Source organism: Trichechus manatus, unplaced genomic scaffold (assembly GCF_000243295.1).
Source record: "Trichechus manatus latirostris isolate Lorelei unplaced genomic scaffold, TriManLat1.0 scaffold00096, whole genome shotgun sequence".
NCBI lineage: Eukaryota > Metazoa > Chordata > Mammalia > Sirenia > Trichechidae > Trichechus > Trichechus manatus.
This window is the reverse complement of record NW_004444032.1, coordinates 7,680,117-7,700,574: the sequence shown is the minus strand read 5'-3', so window position 1 is coordinate 7,700,574 and position 20,458 is coordinate 7,680,117. Positions and strand designations below refer to the sequence as shown.

The 20,458-nt window shown below is 39.5% G+C and overlaps 1 protein-coding gene across 1 annotated transcript in view; it reads right to left on the bottom strand.

Moving 5' to 3' along the window:
• SLC26A3 (solute carrier family 26 member 3) overlaps positions 1 to 20,458 on the bottom strand; it is a 32,909-nt gene that overhangs the window by 4,828 nt on the left and 7,623 nt on the right. Inside the window, exons 8-19 of the mRNA XM_004382595.2 lie at positions 17,698 to 17,845; positions 17,477 to 17,590; positions 17,288 to 17,365; positions 10,966 to 11,061; positions 9,415 to 9,521; positions 7,667 to 7,736; positions 7,479 to 7,571; positions 6,067 to 6,162; positions 5,515 to 5,748; positions 3,777 to 3,831; positions 341 to 483; positions 152 to 217 (exon numbers count right to left, since the gene is read on the bottom strand). Coding sequence (XP_004382652.1) covers positions 152 to 217; positions 341 to 483; positions 3,777 to 3,831; positions 5,515 to 5,748; positions 6,067 to 6,162; positions 7,479 to 7,571; positions 7,667 to 7,736; positions 9,415 to 9,521; positions 10,966 to 11,061; positions 17,288 to 17,365; positions 17,477 to 17,590; positions 17,698 to 17,845 — 1,300 coding nt within the window. The remainder of the gene's footprint in view (positions 1 to 151; positions 218 to 340; positions 484 to 3,776; positions 3,832 to 5,514; positions 5,749 to 6,066; positions 6,163 to 7,478; positions 7,572 to 7,666; positions 7,737 to 9,414; positions 9,522 to 10,965; positions 11,062 to 17,287; positions 17,366 to 17,476; positions 17,591 to 17,697; positions 17,846 to 20,458) is intronic.

Here is a 20,458-nt window from a genome sequence, read left to right as displayed (position 1 = left end):
TCCCTATGAGATTGGTTGGCATTATTTCACTTTTCCAGGCATGGGGAACAGAGGCTCAAATGAGTGCTGGAGTTGTGCACTTGGAAGAGATGTCACTACTTCCAAGCTTTTTTGTTGTGGTGATTGGGTAAAGAGTGTTGATAAACATTACCTGACATTCCCGATTACGTAATCCTCCATTTGTATTTATGGTAAAGTCGTGTTTCATTTCTTTTTCCTGAGATAAACAGAAGTAATTGTGGGTTAGGAACAAGAATTTTTTTTTAATGTTGAAAAAGAGAATTTTAAGAAGTACAGATGATTGACTATATAAATGTGAAAGTCACCAAAGAGCTGGTACCTGGCTGTGACTAAACTTTGAAGTACCATAATCCTTCTTCATCAAAATATGCAAAACAGCATCATGGATCGTTAAGAAAAATATTGAGTCGGTGACTTCATCATCGAAAAATTGACACCGAGTAAGCTTCTCAACGAAATCATCTGAAGAAAAGACAGAATAACATTTAGGAAGAAGTAACTGTTTCGCCACAGATTTCTCTGTGAGGCTAGTGATTTGAATTTCTGTTTGCAAATGTGCATTTTATGGTGGTTTAAGTGTTTGTGGGTTGCAGTGGTACAATACCAGTGTAGTATTAGTACAGTGTCTTCTGGAACTAAAGGATATCTTTCTAATATAGATTTAATGCCCATCAAAAGGAAGAAGGAAAAGGTTCAAACGAGAAAAACTTTAGTAGCTCCTAGAAGAAAACCAGTCCACTCCCCTTTAGGCAGGAACCTGGAGTGTTAATCTCCCTGCTTATTAGATTGAAGCATCAAGTTTGGCTTCTTATTAAAAACTGGGATTCTGCCAAAATAGAGTACATGTTTATGGACCAGAAACACACTGTGATTCTTGATCGCCAAACCTGTTACTTGCCAGTTACTTATCTGTAGCCCATTTTCCCAAAGCTGCTAGGTTCCATCAGAAAACATCTTTCTTTGCACCTTGCATTACCTTTCCCATCATCTTTGAGGGGTCTCAAGCACTAAGTAGCACTTGCACAGATTACCCAACCAAATATTACCATGTGTTTGCTATCCATAAATCCCTGGCTGGGTAATATAAAGGATCAAAAGATAAATTAGACATGAATCTTGTCCTTAAGGAAGGTAGAATATGTATGTATCACTATAGTACTAAAAGGAAAAGTGTATAATAATGAGGGCAGGGGCGATCTTTTTTTATTTGTTTTCTTCTTAAAATAATGCCCAGCATATATTAGGGTCTCACACTTTTGTTGAATGAATAAGAGGTACAGATCATGTGCTGTGGAAATTCTGAGAAAGTAAAGATTATTATTTCTTGTTGGTGGGTATCAGGAAAAACTTGACAAAGCAGATAACATTTACAAGAATGACTAGGATTTGGAAGAAGAGAAGGTGGGAAAGCATGAAGGTTGGAAAGTCTGTTCACAGGCAAGCATCTAACACTGACAGGACCTGGCAGTGACAAGGGACACAGAGAGAGTAGGGCATAGTGGCCACCAGAGCAAGGGATGGAGATGATGATCTTATTTAAAGACTGAAAGGGATGTCAGGCAGCAAAGATGGCAGGAACAGACACTTTCAAGATCTGGGATGATAGAGTAAAACTGCTTAGTAGATTAAGGGGTTACTAGGATCCCTGGGTAGTACAAATGGTTAAATGCTCAACTAGCTGAAAGGCTGGCGGTTCAAACCCACCCAGAGACACCTCGGAAGACAGGCCTGGCAATCTACTTCCAAAAGGTCACAGCCCTGAAAACCCTATGGAGCACAGTTCTACTCTGAAACACATAGGGAAGGTCACCATGAGTTGAAATTGACTCGATGGCAAGTAACAACAACAACAGGATCAAGAGAATGTTTTCAAGTATAAGGAACCCTTGAAGCTAGAACATCTGTAAGTTTAAGAGTAGGAACCAGTGGATAGGAGAAGACTAAGATGCCAATTTCATGCCTCTCTCAGGACCTGTTTACTTGCCGTCCCCCTCCCTAAAATGCTTACCCCTAAGATATTGTCAAGGTTGACCCCCTCCCTTCATTCCACTCTACTCAAATGTCACATTACTGGGCATCCCTGATTGCCCATCTAAAATAACACTGTCTCTCTTGCTCTAGGCCTTTTAACTCTGCTTTTTTCTTCACAGCATTTATCACTACCCACAAGTATGTTTTTATTTGCTTATTATTTGGCAGGGGCTTGTCTTATTCTCTGTACCCAGAATAAGTGCCTGACAAATAGTAGGTGCTCACTAAGTCTTTATTGAACGTCTGTTCAATAAGAAGATAAACAAGACCAGTACCTGCCCTGGAAGAGATTATAGTCTAATGGGGACATAAACGCAGAACTGCAGAATAATGGGATATGTATGTATTCTGCAGATGCAAAAGCCTGAAGAGCACAGTGCTCTTCCCGAAGAAGCAAGACGTTTTCACAGTTCTTAAAGGATAAATTTTCTAAGGAGATTTCTAGTCAAAATGGAAGACCATTCTAGGGACAAACAAAGACACTTGTTAGAAGGTTCTTCCAGATGCCTAGGTGAAAAATGATAAAGGTTCGGATTAAGGCTGTAGAAATGGAGAGGAAGAGACTGATTCAAGAGGAAATATTTATAGGACTTGGTGGGTCACTCACTGACTGTAAAGGGGAGGAGAGAGGGAGAAATTGAAGATGGCTCCAGGGTTTCTACTTTGGGCAACTGGGATGCAGTGATTGAGAGAGGAAAAGAGAAGGGCAGTTATGGGAGGGAGGATCATGTATTTAGTTTGGAACGTGTATCTCAGTTGCTTGGGGGACATCCAGATAGTTGAATACATGGGCGTTCAGTCAAGAGAAGTCTGGACTGGAGGTGTAGTTTGGGGATTCATTAACATGTAGATACACTTGAACTCATAAACATGTAGGAAATTGACTAGACAGAGTCCATGGAGTTAGAGAAAAGAGTCCATGGAATTAATTAAAACCACAGGGTTTCAGATTAAAGCTTGGGAAAGACCAACTATTAAGGGGTGGGGAGGAGCTAATACCAGAAATTGAGGAACTATTAGAGAGGCAAAAAGTTGAATCAGAAGAGAATGGTCTTGCAGAAGTCAGGAAAGAAGAGCATTTCAAGGCAAATGCTAAGGAAATCTCTGATAGCATGAGGCTAGAATGGAGGCAGTTGATCTTGGCAATCTGGATATCACTGATGACCTTGGCAAGGGCAGCCTCATCAATGAGGTAAAGCAGAAACCAGGTTATGGGCTGAGGAGTGTGTGGGAGATGAGGAAGAGTGACAGAAAATAAGGCTACTTTTCCAGGAAGTTTAGAGTAAAAAAAATGGTTACATGTTCACTCTTCTGCTGCCTATTAAATTAGGAATCAAATTGTAAAATTAATTTAATTATATATCAATACAACTAAAATCTAAATGCTATTTCCATAGGGATTTTTATAGGCTCCATTCTCAATTAGATCTCCTTCTTGATAACCATATAAAATACCTGTTCTTTTGAGGTTGTCTATGTTGCGAATGGAAACGCTGATTGTGTAGTGGTTAAGAGCTATGGCTGCTAACCAAAAGGTCAGCAGTTTGAATCCACAAGGCACTCCTTGGAAGCCCTGTGGGTCAGTTCTATTCTGTCCTATAGGGTCACTATGAGTCAGAATCGACTTGACAGCAATGAGTTTGGTTTTTTGGATTTATGTTGTGAATTGGCAGTGAGCCTAAAGTGATTGTCAGAACATAAAAAATAAAAGTAAACCAACCTACCATCAGTTCCCACAATATACACATCCACCTGGATCCTGATAAATTCTTGCAAAATCTGTTAAAAAGGAAGTACATCTTCCTTAGGGAACAGTTTTAGTTGTCAGAAACATAAACTATCACAATTATAGCTTATGGGTGATATGTTGCTTTCAGAAACCTTTTACATTTTGAGAAGGTAATCATATAAAGAGGTACCAATGTTCAAAACAAGGCTCTATGACGGAAAGAAATAAACCCAAAGGAAATAGCCCTCTTTTTCAGGAAGAGGTTAAAATGCTCATTCTTGAGGGAAGTATTATGGAAAAATGTTCTGCCTCAAAGTCACAAAATCAGCTCTGATTTAATTTTAAAATAAGATCTTCTATAGGATGATCTAGAGATTTCTATCTATATAAAAACTAAGGGAAAAAAAAAGACAACAAAAAACCTATGGCTCCTAGATTGTTCTATCCACAGTGACCAGATGTATCTAGCACCAATGTATCTCAATCCTGTTTCCTGGTCTCTAGGCTAAGAGAAGAGCCCTGGTGGCGCAGTGGTTAAAAGCTTGGTTGCTAAACAAAAGGTCGGCAGTTTGAATCCACCAGACGCTCCTTGGAAACCCCATGGAGCAGTTCCACTCTATCCTATAGGGTCACTATGAGTTGAATCGACTTGACAACAACGGGTTTGGTTTAGGCTAAGAGAAAATACCAGTAGTGATGTGAGTAAGGTCATATAAGGTAAGAAAAGTAGCTTTTACTGTTGATCAATTTAGATGATCATTAATATCATCATCGATAAACTTGTAGAACCTCTACTAGGCAATGAACTAAGAATTAAGGCTTTAAAGAAACCTAAGTCAGAGTCTTCATCCTTTGTGCTATATTTCTAGGACTAAAAACTAAAGGTGTGTGGGTGTGTGTGCATGTGGGCATGTGCATTTTTTCCCTCCTCAGCTCAAATAAAGAAAAGAAAAAGTAAGCAGCCTTGAGAGAGTTATGTGATGTTAATATAAGCTTTAAGGAAACTAAATCCCATTTTCTAATTTTGTATTCAGTTCACCCATGCTTAATAGTTCTTAGCTCAGCTCTTACATGGGCAGATTTTTGTGGAAACCCCAAAGAAGTGGGGCAAATGCAGAATTTCTTAAATGTGCTTTACATCTTTTTCTGCATTTCTGGTAGAAACTATTTTAGGAATGCTGACAAAACTATGGAAATAAAACAGATCTCAACCTGATTCTTCAGTCCTGTTTTTAAATCACACAAGACATTGATTCTTTTATATATCTACTTGGCTTTTTTTTTTTTTTTTTGAGAAAGATTGTTAAATAGCCAAATGAAATTTTATCTGCTCATATCAATGATGGTAAAAACTATTCCACTTTTCCCCAGAACCTTTCCCAGTCTTTTCTGATTTGAGGACAATTTAGGTACGATGCCCATGAGAATTTGAGGACACCACAGAACTGAAAGTTGATAGGAGTGTGAGAGCAGGTTCGGCATTCAATAGGATTGTGGTTGTGGTTGCCTGCAAAAGTCTATGCAGTCCCACGGGAAATGTACTTTTCAAGAGTTCATTGAATACCTCTTTCTCTCCCTACCCCTGTCAGCTCCCCTTCCACCATGGAATACTCTAAGATTAGAATTTCCTTCTAATTAAGCATATAGTATCTAAAGGAGCATCCTTCCACAAACACTTTTTTTTTTACCTTTAGTCCCTGATTGGTTGTTTCCATTAAGAAAAAAGAAATTACCTTTTTGAGACCCCTCATTGAAGAGATGTCAAGAAATGACACTGCTGAAAAATCGAGGATGAGGCTGTGAAGGTTGATTTTGGGGACCACAATATTGACAGGAAGATCATCATTCCAGTCTATCTGGAAGGGCAGGTCTGAGGTATTGATTGGCTGATCCAGTTCTTCTATCTGATTATTGTCCAGCTCTTCATCAGAATCTTTTAAGCCATCAACAGTCAATATAAATCCTTTCTGTAGAAGGGGATAGAAAACATGATAACTCTGGCCAAGAAAAAATTGTGTATGTCAGGTAACCCATGTGTTTCTGAAGCCCAGATTCAAAGCTGGGACAAACAATGAGGTTGTAGATACTTTTTTTGGTACTTTGTCCAGGAGAATAAACATTTTAAGGAGACCCTCAAAGACACCATTTAAAAACACTGACGTTAAATGACACATGAGATGCCTTATTTAGCAGGCATTTCATTTAAGGGAATGGAGCTAACACATTGAACTGTATTTTATTAAGCTCTTACTTATAATGCACATTAATGTGAACAAGAAACTTACTGGTGTCACTTGTAGCAGGCCTTTCTTCTGCAGCTTTCGGATTTTCTTCAAAGCTTTATTGCGCTTATGTAGAATTCGAAGTGGACTAAAGCCAATCTGCAAAGCCCATTTCTGTGTTACAAGAGTACTGAATATTCTGCTACCTATATAGTATAATTCTAATAACTTTAACTGGGATGGGTTGAGGGATTCGGGCAAATAATCAAGATACTTGTGATAAAATTTAGAAGTGCTTAAAACAACAACATTGCATAAGAACTATGGTCTGGTCAGTTTGTATGTGGTTAGCAACACCCTAAAACCCCTGCGCAGTCTAGGATTTATCCATGAACATCCATCTATGTATCTAAACTCTATTTAAACCTGCTTGCATTTTTGGCCTACGTAAGTCTTAAATTTTATTTATTTTCTATTTGTTGAATAAGGGAGGCATCTAGGTGCTCCTTGGAAACTCTATGGGGCGCTTCTACTCTGTCCTCTAGGGTTGCTATGAGTCAGAATCCACTCTATGGCAATGGGTTTCTAGTTAGTATTCTGCTTCTGTATAATTTTCACTATATTAAAATTATATGATTTTATTTTATTATTTTTTTTTATTGCATGCTTTCATTGTCTAATTTTAGTACTAGACTTGGGACCAACTCTCATTTTCCCTTTTTCAAAACAATTGTGTTCTTACTGATGCAATATTTAACTCCAGAGTAATAAGGAGGATCAAATCATGTAAAAAAAAATCCTTAATAAAAATGTAGTCAGATGGAAAAATAGTAGATCCAGTGGAAAAGGCAGTATATAAAGCCATATATACAATATGATCTCATTTTGTAAAAAGTTGTAATCTTGGGCCAGGGAGCAAAGTACACAGAAGAAAAATATCCAATGCGTACCAAAGTAATAATAATAGGGTTTAAGGCAGAAGCTCTATGCAAGGTCCAGAGCCGTCCAAAAGGCATGCTGTTTCTTAACTTTGAAAACTGGTTCCTTGTTATCTCCAGTTTACTGGGGACACTCAGTATTTATAGTTATTTAGTGTTCAATATTCATTTATAACTGTTATCCTTAACCTCCTCAACGATGCATTCAAATACTAAATGTCCCTTCGCTGTTTCTAAAGTTGCCCAAAGAAAATCTGTAGGATACTATCTATAAAAGCCAGCATCCCAAAACATCTTTAGAACAGAATTTGGTAAAAGCCTTGGACCTCATAGAAAGAGGTTTATTTCCCACATACTAACAGACCGTTTGTAAGTTCTTCTCACCTGCCTGGGACATGGAACACAAAAACACCAACAAAATCCAGCCCAACATATATGAAGTCAGTGACCCTCTTGTTAAAAAACAAAAATTTCTTTCCCAGATATTCAGTGGAATCTCTCTCTCACACACACACATCAAATAACCCCAAACCTTACAGCACTGATAAGTTTCTGCTTAAAGAAATTAATGTTTGCAAAGTAGATAGGAGATGGACATCTGAAGATTTTCACTCCTTCCGGCTCATACATCTACAAGGTAGAGAAGTAAGATTAGATGGTGTCCATTAAACTCATATTAACATGATTTAGCAAGTCAAAGAAAAAACAAAAAGAATCTTCCTTACATCATAGTAATCTTTTTTATTCTTATAGATGTTGCTCCTTCCAACATTAGCCAGTGTGCTGCATTTTGGACTGTAGGGAAAATCAACACCAAATGAATCATTTATGCATATTTGTTAGGCCTATAAGGCTAACATTGATTTTTTTCCTAGCATACCAAAGCAGGCTCACTCTTCAAAATTTGGAAGGTTGGGGAATCATACCCTCCAAGAGTCTGCAGGGCAAGCACCTTGTTTTACTTATCTTTGTGTCCTCCCACACAGCTGCTAAAACAATGCCTTGCACCTACCATGTCACTGTTACCAAACAACTTCCATATGCTTTTGCCATTTTGATTCTGAATATCACAGCTATTTGGTGAGGTAAGGCAGATCTATTTTATGGATGAGCACATGGAGAAGTAAAATGACTTGGCTCTGACCACTCAGTTTGTCTCAATGTTTGTTAGGTCCCCCGTAGAGAAATGAGTGCAGATACAAATGAATAAAAGAGTAAGGGAACATTTTAATACAAATGTATTTCATCAGTCAAGGATTAGCTTTAACTATGATAAAAACACCTTCTGTTCTCAAATTCGTTAGTTCCCAAGGAGTCTTATTTCTCTGACACACCTTGTAAACCAACATAAGTTGAGTGACCACATGGTGGTGGTATTACAACAGAGATTTAAGAATCAAAAAGCTGTTTGGACTGGATGACTGTTAAGAATCAAGAATTCTGGTGGCTTTTGTGGAATTTTTTTTATCACCTGTCTGTCAGTTTGTCTTACTGTGGTGTTTTGTGTGTTGCTATGATGCTGGAAGCTATGACACCAATATTTCAAATACCAGCAGGGTCACCCATGGTGGACAAGTTTTGGCAGAGCTTCTAAACTAAGACAGACTAGGAAGAAAGGCCCAGCGATCTTCTTCTGAAAATTAGCCAGTGAAAACCCTATGGATCACAACAGAACGTTGTCCTACTTGCTTGCTTTGGACATGTCATCAGAAGTGATCAATCACTAGAGGAGGACATCGTGTTTGGTGAAACAGAGGGCCAGCGAGGGTGAGGGAGACCCTCGGTGAGATGGATTAGCACAATGGCCACAGTGATGGACTTGAACATGCTGGTGATTATGAGGATGATGCAGGACCAGGCAACGTTTCATTCTATTGTACATAAGGTTGTTAGGACTTGGAGCTGACTCAACGACAGCCATCTACCTGTCTGTCTGTCTATCCATCCATCCAACCATCTGTCCATTCGTCTGTCTGTCTATCTTTGTGGAATTTTAGGACAAGAGAGGCCTTTGAAAAGTTCTCCACTCCAGCTCCATGCTTTTAAGGTGGGAGTATAATCTACCTATAAAGAGAATCCTCCATGACACATGGAGAATCTGACACTCCTGTCAGTAACACATTCTCATGTTTAACAAGTGGAAGGGAAAGACATTGAACCCTCTTAGAATATAATTACTCTGGTTTACAGCTGGGCAAACAGATTCAGAGATTTATATGATTTCTTTGAACTGGCATCAAAGCAGGGAGCAGACTAACAGCAGGTATGCTAACTGGCCAAAGTTTCTAAAGCCAGGCCATCACGTTACTCTCCAGGTCTCGGGGCGACTGAGGAAGAATATACTGGCCACTCTTAACAGACACGCATGCTTATTAACCAAACTACTTTTCCCGTAACCAGTGACAAAATTTTTTTCTCTTTTGATTTGGGCAGGTCAAAGGCTGCAAGGATGCAGGGCACAGCAAACACTCACAATTGTGTCCGGAACACGATGGTTAGGAGCTGAAATGCAACGCTAGCTGCCAGGCCTAAACCAAGTCCCAGGACAATGGCACAGACGAAAGTCACAATCCAAATGAGCTAAAAAGAAACAACACATACACTACAATTTACTTTGATTAAAATACAATGTCTTAGGTCCAGAACTATAAGAAAGCATGAAATTCTAGGGCCAAAAACAGAGGTTGGAAATTGTAATCTTGGATTAGGGAGCAAATGTACAGGAGAAGGGACCTGCCTCAGGTTCTCAAACACGGAAACATAAGCAAATATAAAATGATCCACAGAGTGTACCTATTTCTAATCCCGTCCCTGTCCCAGTTAAAGAAGTGATTGTATCTCTGTCACAGCTAGAATTCCAGAACCAGCTGCTGTTCATTAAAACTATCAAATTAATTGGCAGACCCTATACTAACCTCTTTTTTTAAAATTTATTCTATTTTTTATTGTTGTTGAGAATATACACAGCAGAAGATACACCAATTCAACAATTTCTATGTGTACAATTCAGTGACATTGATTACATCAAGTTGTACAACCATTCTCACTCTCCTTTTTTCGGTTGTTCCCTATACTAACCTCTTATTCTTGCTCTATTGGTTTAATTAATGGCTACTCTCTCTACAAAGGAGCCCTAGTGGCTCAGTGGTTAAGAGCTCGGCTGCTAACCAAAAGGTCAGCAGTTCGAATCCACCAGCTGCTCCTTGGAAACCCTATGGGACAGTACTACTCTCCTACAGGGTCACTATGAGTCAGAATCGATTTGATGCAATGGGTTTGGTTTTGGTTTTTACCTCTATAAAGATTTTAGCATGCCAAAAGGGTGTTCAAATCTCCAACAATTATCTGTTGGGAACAAAAGTAAACCAAGTGTAACATTATTACTTTATGCTTGTTAAGTAGCATAGGATGTGTTAACAGCATTTTTATGCCACAGACTTTGACCCTGTTGTTAACTATGGACTCTTTCTCATAGCAAGGCATGCTGAGAGCAAGAGAGAACGTTTGTAAAGTATTTCCAAAAAAGAATGTTTAGAATTTAAGGTTTTCACGGAGCCCTGATGGCACAGTTATTAAGTGTTCGGCTACTAACCAAAAGGTCGGCAGTTTGAATTCACCAGTCGCTCCTTGGAAATCCTATGGAGCAATTCTGCTCTGTCTATAAGGTCACTATGAATCGCAGATTCTCTGGAAACTAATATATTATGTAATGAAGAACAGAAGCAATGCATACCCTAAAATTCAGAGCTTCTGTGGCATTCAGAATGACTGCAAGAACTCTTAGGTCAGATCTAAGAAAGTTCTGTATTTGCAAGTAGCCTATCCTTTTAAAATGAAATCCCAGAGAATGATCATTAGAAATATGCAGTTTAAAGATAGCCAGCAACTAAAACAAACAAAGATTGCTTTGAACAGATATACGAATGAAATTTCACTTGGTTTACAAAATTAATATGCATTTTACATCAGTGTTAAAATGCCACCCCGATTTATCTCTCTTTAAAATACTGTTACTTCTACTTACACAATCATATTTATCCTTTCGCCACAGTCTTCCTATTTCAGCAAACTGCATCAACATTCCCTTTAAATTTCCAAGTGCTAAAGCTGACAGGACAGACTGTTAAAAACATAAATACCAGATGTACTTTAAGTTAGTCAAATAAACCATGCAGAAGCAAAGGTGAAGGTTGTAGATAAGTGAGTCCTTTAAAGGGCCTCAAAGCATATCAAAGGATATGCCCTTTTCCAGTGTGCAGAGGCCAAGGAAGACACTGGAGAACTGGGACTCTGACCTGTCCCTGTGCGTGGCTTTGTTCCCAACACAGTGGTAGTGATTATGCCATGGATGATCTGGTGGCACCTAAGAGCTATTTCCTTGGGACAGAGGAAGGCAGATCTTCCCAAGCACAGTCTAATGTGTGTCTGTTTATTGGAGGTGGGGGCAGGGGGCTGCTGTCTGTAAAAGATAACTTGGATCTAAATTCTAACCTTTGATGATGAACAGCCATCATGCCACTTTGGAAGACGAAGCTAAAGATCACAGAGAGGTTAACAAAGATCTGAAGCAGACTCTCTGGGACAGTGTGAACCATGTTCATCTTGTTCCCTGTGGTATCTCTGGAACCTACTGTGGTCAAATGCCCATAAAAACCCCTAAAAAATGAGTTGCTGTTGAGTCGATTCCAACTCATGGTGACCCAGTGTGTGCGGAGTAGAATTACTCCATAGGGTTTTTTGGGCAGTGACCTTTCAGAAGCAGAGTGCCAGGCCTGTCTTCTGAGGTGCCTCTGGGTGGGTTCAAACCACCAACTTTTCAGATAGTAATCCGGCACTTAACAGTTTGTGCCACCCAGGGATTCCCAAATGCACATGTTGTTGTTGTTACTGTGTGTCGCTGAGTCACTTCCAACTTGTAGCGATCCTATAGGACAGAGTAGAACTGCCCCATGGGGTTTCCTAGGCTGGAATCTTTACAGGAGCAAATTGCCAGGTCTACTCTCCTGCGGAGTGGCTGGTGACTTTGAACTGCCAACCTTTTAGTTAGCAGCTGAGTGCTTAACCATTGCATCACCAGGACTCCTTCGAAATGCACATTAAAAAAAAATCCATTGCTGTTGTTTTAATATGGCAAACAAGAGGAAGACCCTCAACAAGATGGATTGATACAGTGGCAGCAACAATGGGCTCAAACATAGCAATGATTGTGAGGATGGTGCAGGACCGGGCATGTTTCATTCTGTTGTATAGAGGGTCGTTATAAGTTGGAACTGACTCGATGGCATCTAACAACAACATAGCTATACAGTGGAATCTGTGAGAGCTGGAACTCAACAAGACTGCCTTGTTTTTCCACGTCCCACAAGTTTTCTGGTTTTGACAGGGTGCGATCTTACCACTTTTCTATTGTTTGTTTTGGTGGAAAATATTTGAGTTTTCCTTCTCTCACAGGTTTCCACTTTACACAGTTTCTGGCTTTTGAAGATTTTACTGAATAATGGTTCCATGAGTGGCACAAATGGTTAAACACTTGGCTTCTGACAGAAAGGTTGGGGATTCAAATTTACCCAGAGGCGCCTTGGAGAAAGGTCCGGTGATCTACTTTTGAAAATAGTACAGCCATTGAAAACCCTATGGAGTACAGTTCTACTCGGAAAACACATGAGGTTGCCATGAGTCAGAATCAACTCGCTGGCAACGGGTTTTTTTTTTTTTTTATAGCTATATAAGATAGTACCATTAAGGGAAGTTGAGTGTGCTATTTTTGTAACTTCCGACGAGTTATAATTATTTCAAAATAAAAAGTTTTTTAAAAGAATAAAAAGAAATTGCAACAGCAAACTTATAATTAAAAATTAGTATCTTTATCCTGTTAGACAATAAGTTTTTCCTTTAGGGAAATTTACTATCCATATAAAACATATCAAATGCCACCTGTTAGAAGAGACACATCATTTTTCTTTTCATTTAGCATTATTTCCCACTTGGTCACTACTCCATAGAAAAACAACTACAAACAATTTACAATAAAATACTCAACAGAAAACTTTAAGAACATATGATTTAGCAATCCCACTCCTAGGTATGTATCCTAGAGAAATAAGAGCCATGACAAGCATAGACATATGCATACCCATGTTCATGCAGCATTATTTACAACAGCAAAAAGAAACAACCTAAGTGCCCATCGACAGATGATGGATAAACTGTGGTATATACACACAATGGAACACTAAGCAATGATAAAGAATAATGATGAATCCGTGAAACATCTCACAACATGGATGAATCTGGAGGACATTATACTGAGTGAAATAAGTCAGTCTCACAGAAAGACAAATATTGTATGAGATCATTATTATAAATAGTCAAGAAAGGGTTTACACAAAAAAAAAAGAAACATTTTTTGATGGTTACCAAGGATGGGAGGGGGAGGGAGGGAAAATCACTAACTAGAAAGTAGACATGTGTTAACTTTGGTGAAGGGAAAGGCAGTACACAACATGGGGAAGTCAGCACCACATGACCAAGGCAAGGGAAGACACTGAGAAGTATGCAAGAATAAAAGGCAATGATGGCAAATATTATAATATATACAACCCTGCAACAACAGTAATAACAATAATATATGAGTAGATACATAAGTAGATACGTATGCTGAATAGGTATGGGAGGGTGTATGGGGGTACCAAAACCTCACTGCCATCGAGTTGATTCTGACTCATAGCGACCCTATAGGACAAGGCTGTAAATCGTTATAGAAGCAGATTGCCACATCTTTCTCCCACAGAGTGGCTGGTGAGTTCGAACTGCCTACTTTTTGGTTAGCAGCCAAGTGCTTTACCGAATGGGGGCACATCCACGTACATATATAGGGTTTGGCTTTGGATATTTCTACATACATATTTGTATGTGCTGCATGTATATTCATATATATAATAGAGCACACAGGGGGCACAGTCGGGGAAACATTCTAGACATAACCAAACACCTCGTGGGACTGAGTTTCTGGGCTTGAAGGCTAAGGACCATAGTCTTGAGGGACATCTATGTCAATTGGCATAACATAGTTCATAAAGACAATGTTCTACATCCTACTTTGGTGAGTAGTGTCTGGGGGTCTTAAAAACTTGTGAGCTGCCATCTAAGATACAACTGTTGGCGTCTTTCCATCTGGAGCAAAGGAGAGTGAAGACAACCAAAGAGTCAAGGAAACAACTGGTTCAGAGGACTAATGGACCACAGGAACCACAGCTTCCACTAGCCTGAAACCATAAGAACTAGATGATACCAGGATCACAATAGAAGGTGCCGGTTAGAGTGGGACAAAATGTTCAAATTCATGAAAAAGACCAGATTTACTGGTCTGAGAGGGATTGAAGGAACCCCTGAGACTACGGCCCTTAGACACCCCTCTAACTTGGGACTGAAGCCATTCCCAGAGATCACCTTTCAGCCAAATCATAAACAGGCCTACAAAATAAACAGTAACTCCCGTGAGGAAAGTCCTCCTTAGAAAAATCATCTATATGAGAACAAAAGGGCAACATCTGCCCAAAAGCAAAGATGAGATGGCAGGAAGGGGCAGGAAAACTGGAGGAATTGAAGTGGGGAACTCAGGTTGGTAATGGGGAGGGTGCTGACTAAGTGTGAGGATTGCAATTAATGTCACGGGACAATTTGTGTATAAACTATTGAATAGGAAACTAATTTGTTCTGTAAACTTTCACCTAAAGCACAATAATTAAAAAAAAGAAAACTTAAAAAAAAAAAAAAAAGCTTACAGAGCATTGAGAAACTGTAGAAATGAAAAGGGGTACAATTTTACCAGGAACCTGGGATCAATTCTGCAAAAGATGTAAAGGATTAAATACACATAATGTGCTTAGATCTCTGCTGATGCTTAGTAAGCACTCATCAAACATTCTATTTAGCTGTTATTGTGGACTTGTTGCCCTCAAATGATAAAACGAAGCAAACCAGCTATTTAGTTGAAACAAAGACTTTCTGACACAATAGTCTCACAAGAGCTTATCACATGGATCTGTTACAGAAAGGATTTTGATTAACATCATGGACAAGGTCCTCAGGTGTTGCTTATTTAGAAGGGAGCTAGGATTTTAAATAGTAATTGTTTCATTTCTCTAAATGGCTATTGGCTGGGTAGCACCCAAGTGCACCTGTGGGAAGAAGCACACCAGGCCAGAATTCATCTCTATGTAAAGGTGAGTGTGTGTGCATTTGTTTTTATTGAAATACACTTTCTTCTGTTCCATTAGTGGTGACTTCTTGATTCCTTTAATGTAATTCATTTTGAAATCAGTAGTTTAGATGGAGAACACATATGTTTGGCAAACAGAACTCCGCCCGGCTTGAGATCAATTTTACCAGTGAGCCTCTTTTGGAATGACCACACTGGGAGTCCAGAAACCTGGGACCAAGTTCATAGTTCAATTACCAACCCACCAGGAAAAAAGGACTAGATAACAACCAACAGACATTGGTGGGTTGGATCATATCTCTACATCAAAATCGGAATAGAATATTTGTATAATGATAATAATGATACTAACAATAATGGCTATGATTTACCAAGTGCTTATCATGTGCCAGGCCCTGGGTAAGTATTTCAGATGCATTCTTTCATTTAATTTTCATAACAAGTTTGTGAGGTAGATACTATCCCCCATCCCTATTTTATAAATGGGGAACCTGAGGTTCGGAGATGTTAAGTTATTGGCCCCATAGCAAATTTAGGCAGGATTCAAAGTAGGTTTACAGGCCTCCAGAGCCAGTGCTCTGTGAATCACCTCAAAATCATATCAAAACCACAAAGGACAATGTATTTACCATTGTCAAGCTTCCTAGAGGAGCCCTGGTGGCACGGTGGTTAAGTGTTTGGCTGCTAACCAATAGGGCGGCAGTTTGAATCCACCAGCCGCTCCTTGGAAACCCTATGGGGCAGTTCTGCTCTGTCCTACAGGGTTGCTGTGAGTTGGAATCGACTCCATGGCAAGGAGTTTGATTTGGTTTTGGTTTTCTAGAGGAGCCCTTTGGTGGTGAAAATGGTTTTTGTGACTACTAACGTAAAGGTTGGCAGTTCAAACCCACCCATCCAATAACCAGTGGCACCGCGTCGCCATGAGTTGGGGTTGACTTGACGGCAATGGGTTTGGTTTGGTTTCCTAGAGGTCCTATTTTTTCCAGTGTCTGCTGTTATTTTTTTAAAATCTGAGTGCTGCAGAAGTGTACAAAGCATTAGACTAAACCATGAAAAATTACAGTTCAGGAGAGATGGACGAGTAACACGAGGTGGGAGGTGGGAGGTCTACGGCTGGGCAGGAAATCAGGCTCCCCTCCTGCAATCTGACAGTGTTGGTCTTGGAGCCAAACCAAGCTATGACAGCTGTAGGGCGTATTCCTAATGACTGGTAGTGTGGCTGGTAGCACCATTCCCTGAATTAGATAGAGAACTTGATTGCTTCAACCTTTAGGAAAATCTTCATTTCAGTCAATCCTCTGGTGCCAGGGTGCCTTCCTGTTTAAAAATTAATTATATCTGGGGCTATGAACATGCGAAGAGTAGAGCAGATAAGGCAGTTTGGGCATCTGCATTCCTAACATTCATAAAATGCTGCCAAGGGGAAAATAAATATTTTGGGCCCATAGAGTATTGAGTAAGAAGAGTACTTGAGAGTTGTAATTACCTCATTTTCTCTAGTTTAGTTTGTATTTGTATAGTTTAAAGAGTCCTTGAGTGGTGCAAATGGTAAGCCTGCTCAGCTGCTAACGGAAAGGTTGGAGATTCAAGTCCACCCAGAGTCACCTCAGAAGAAAGGCCTGGCAACCTACTTCTGAAAAATCAACCATTAAAAACCCTATGAGCAGAGTTCTACTTTGACACACATGGAGTCTCCATTGAGTCAGAGTCAACTGGATCAACAGCAAATAGTTTCCAGAGTTTAAGAATCCGGGTCCTTGATTTGTTACCCAAAGGAGAGAAATGTTACCCAAAGAGAGAAGATCGTACCCTTTTAGCTCAGTAATGAAGTCACTCTTGAAGTTCTCCCTTCAGCCAAAGATTAGACAGGCCCATAAAACAAAACTAGACTAAAGGGGCACACCAGCCCGTGGGCAAGGACTAGAAGGCAAGAGGGGGACAGGAAAGCTGGTAACAGGGAAACCAAGGTTGAGAAAGGGAGAGTGCTGACACATCGTGGGGCTGGTAACCAATGTCACAAAACAATATATGTACTAATCGTTTAACGAGAAGCTAGTTTGTTCTGTAAATATTTATCTAACTCACAATAATAAACAAATAAAGATCAAATAGAGAAGAGTGTTACCTTTTGTAGTGGCTCCAAGAGAAATCCAATGGCAACGATGACAATCAACACGATGATGGCAGAGAGAATCCCAGCAATCTGTGAAGACCAAAAAAAAAAAAATCTTATCACAAGCTCAGCATTTTCTCTGGCTCAGATTGTCCAGTTACTAGTGCTAGGATGGTCCACACAACAAAGACCTTGAAGTACCTGCGTTTTGCCTCCTGTACTCTCCTGGACCCCTGATCTGGAAAGGGCGGTACTCGATGCAAATCCTCTGAAGAATCCACAGACTATGTTACTCAATCCGAAGGCTATTAACTCCTGACAGAAGAACAAGGAGGGAACTTTTAGAAGTGGCACTATTACAATTAGGTACAAAATATTATTTAAAGTTGCCTAATTAGACCCAGTGCAAGTTGTATACTTACCTGATTGCCATCAACTGGATAATCGTATTTGAGGGAATAGACGCTGGCAACTGAAAAGGCCACTGCAAAGCCAACGACTGCAATGGCGAAGCTATCGCCTATGGTGTTTTGGAAAACCTCCACGTCAGGTGCAATAGGGGACTGAAATCTGAAATAGAGATTAAGCAAGCCTGAATGTAGCCAACCTGCTTGTAATTCTTCAATGGCATCTATTTGCTCTTATGAAAAGTCCAAACTCAGCCCCACCTCTCCAGCTTAATTGCTATCATTTCCCAAATTTATCCTCCAGCCAGACCAAGCTTCTTTTTGTTTCTTGAAGGTGTCACTCTTTCACCTTGGAGCCTTCCAATTAATGTTCCCTCTGTCTGAACCATCCCTCTAATCCCCATCCTTTCATCCAGAAAGTCTCCCTTGACCATAAAGTCAGGATTAGGCAAGATTCTCCATGCTTTGCCAGCTCCTGCTGGGTATTCTGCACACATCCCTGTAACTCTCTACCCAGACTTAGAGCAGGAACTGTGACTGTCTGATCCACTGTACCATGTCAATAGTCAGACACTCTTCTTGGCATATAGTAGGTGACTGTTGGGAAATGAGTGAAATCTAGACTGACTTGTACCTCACTTTGGACTATCACCTAAAAGAATTTAGCGCCACTGAAAACTTTGGAATCTGCTATCTTATTGTTGAAAAGCAGTACTGCCTGAATTTGATACAAGATTATAAACCCAGTCCAACGATAGTGGTAAATCTATGTTTTCGCCAGTATAACCACATTATCATGTACACTTATATCCTCATAAGCTTCATGTAAAATATGTTAGATTCCACTTGTATTGTTACATTGGATTGCAAAGCATTACCCACAATCCCTCCATTAGTTATCCACGGCTGAAGGTTCTTTGAGCAAACACAATCCTGAGACAAGGAAAGCAAGAAAGTCCTCCCTCTATTGAAAACAATAACCTTTCATGGAAAACTCCTGGCAAACAGATGGGCCTTGGACTCTGCCCTGTGCTGGAGCCAACTGTGGCTGTGATGGAGAGTGGGTTCCAGTTTAAAGTGATAGAGTGTCACAGAAACTTCCAACTCAGAGAGGATACTTCTCTGTTTATGCTTCACGAACTTACAGCAGTGAAATGATATTTACTAATTGTATGACAAAAGGTACAAATATCTCAAGCTCAACATCCATTTACTGAAATGCTCAGCTCCTGTAAAAATCTATCTCTGACCTAAAACTTATTAGAAGAAGGTTAATTGAATCCATTCAACTTTTTCTGAAATAGTCCAAGTTTGGGGATTATCTATGTTAATGAAATTTCAGCTCTAATTTTGAAGAAGTACTACTGTCTCAAGGATCCCTGGTGGCGCAATGGTTAAGTGCTCGGCCTCTGAACACCACAGACAAGGTGATATGATGGAGATTTACAGTCTCAAAACTTGGGTTTACTTCCTGGCTATGCTTCTTCTCTCCCTGAACCATAGTTTCCTCATTTGTAAATGAAGACAATAAAGCTTGTTTTCTTTTCTTTGTAGTTTTGTGGGAGGGCCAAATAAAATCATAAAGACAAATAGTATTTACACACTATAAAATACAATGTGCCTGTTAGCGATTATTATGGGATCCCTTTGGAATGTGAATATATCCTTTGTGTTCCCTTTCAATGCTCGGTTCCATTCCGCCATCTTCATTCAATGTGTGTGACTTCACAAAATAACTTCTAAAGTGGTATACTCATTAACAACAGATTAAAAAAACTCATTGCCATTGAGTCGATTCTGACTCATAGCGACCCTATAGGACAGGGTAGAACTGCCCCATAGGGTTTCCAAGGATGTAATCTTTATGGAAGCAGACTGCCACATCTTTCTCCCATGGAGTGGCTGGTGCATTCCAACTGCTGATTAACCGCTAATAACCATTATTTTCAGTTAGAATTTATTTGCAATGATCAGAAATGTAAAAGGCCCACTCAGTCATCAACCAGGAAAAAATTAGAGTATAGAAAGCATGTAAAGCTCCTAGTACCTAATTTAGGTGCTAAATTAGCAATAGGAGTAATGAAAGTTGAACATTTATTACGGGCCAGGCACTGTTCTAAGCACGTCACAGGTATTATCTCACTTAATCCTTATAAGAATCCTCCGTGATAGCTACTATTTTTAGCTCCATTTTACAGCCAAGGACATAGATGCACAGAATTTAGTAGTTTTGCTTGAGGTCAAGAAGTGAGTCAAGAATAAATCCCAGGCACTCTGCTTCTAGAATATGCAGCTTATCTGCTAGGTGGCCCTGCCTCTCTGTAGAGTGGAATGCTTAATAAACGCGAGCTGCCCCCTCCTCCCACCCACACACCTTGTAGAAAGAGGTCCATGACATTTAAAATATATTTACTAAGTGGGGTTTCCAAGATTGTAACTCAGTGATGTTAAGTTTATCTTTTATTTCAAAACCCTTCTGACAAAATCCGCTTTAAACTCATTTTTTTTCCTATTTGGTTTATGTCTCCCAATACATTTAACTAAAGTGCAATCACTTAAAAGTTGAAAGGTGGAAACCCTAGAAATCATCTTTCAGTTTCAGCCTAACTTCCTCTTAAAAACTCTGTAAGATTAAAAGTGATGGTTTACATTCATTAAGTATAACAGATGACGATCTGGTGATAAAAATGTTTTTGGCTTAAAAATATATATATACTTGTTTTAAAAGAATTTGGATATTTTAACATTAACCTAATACTGACTTCTGGGATTCTCA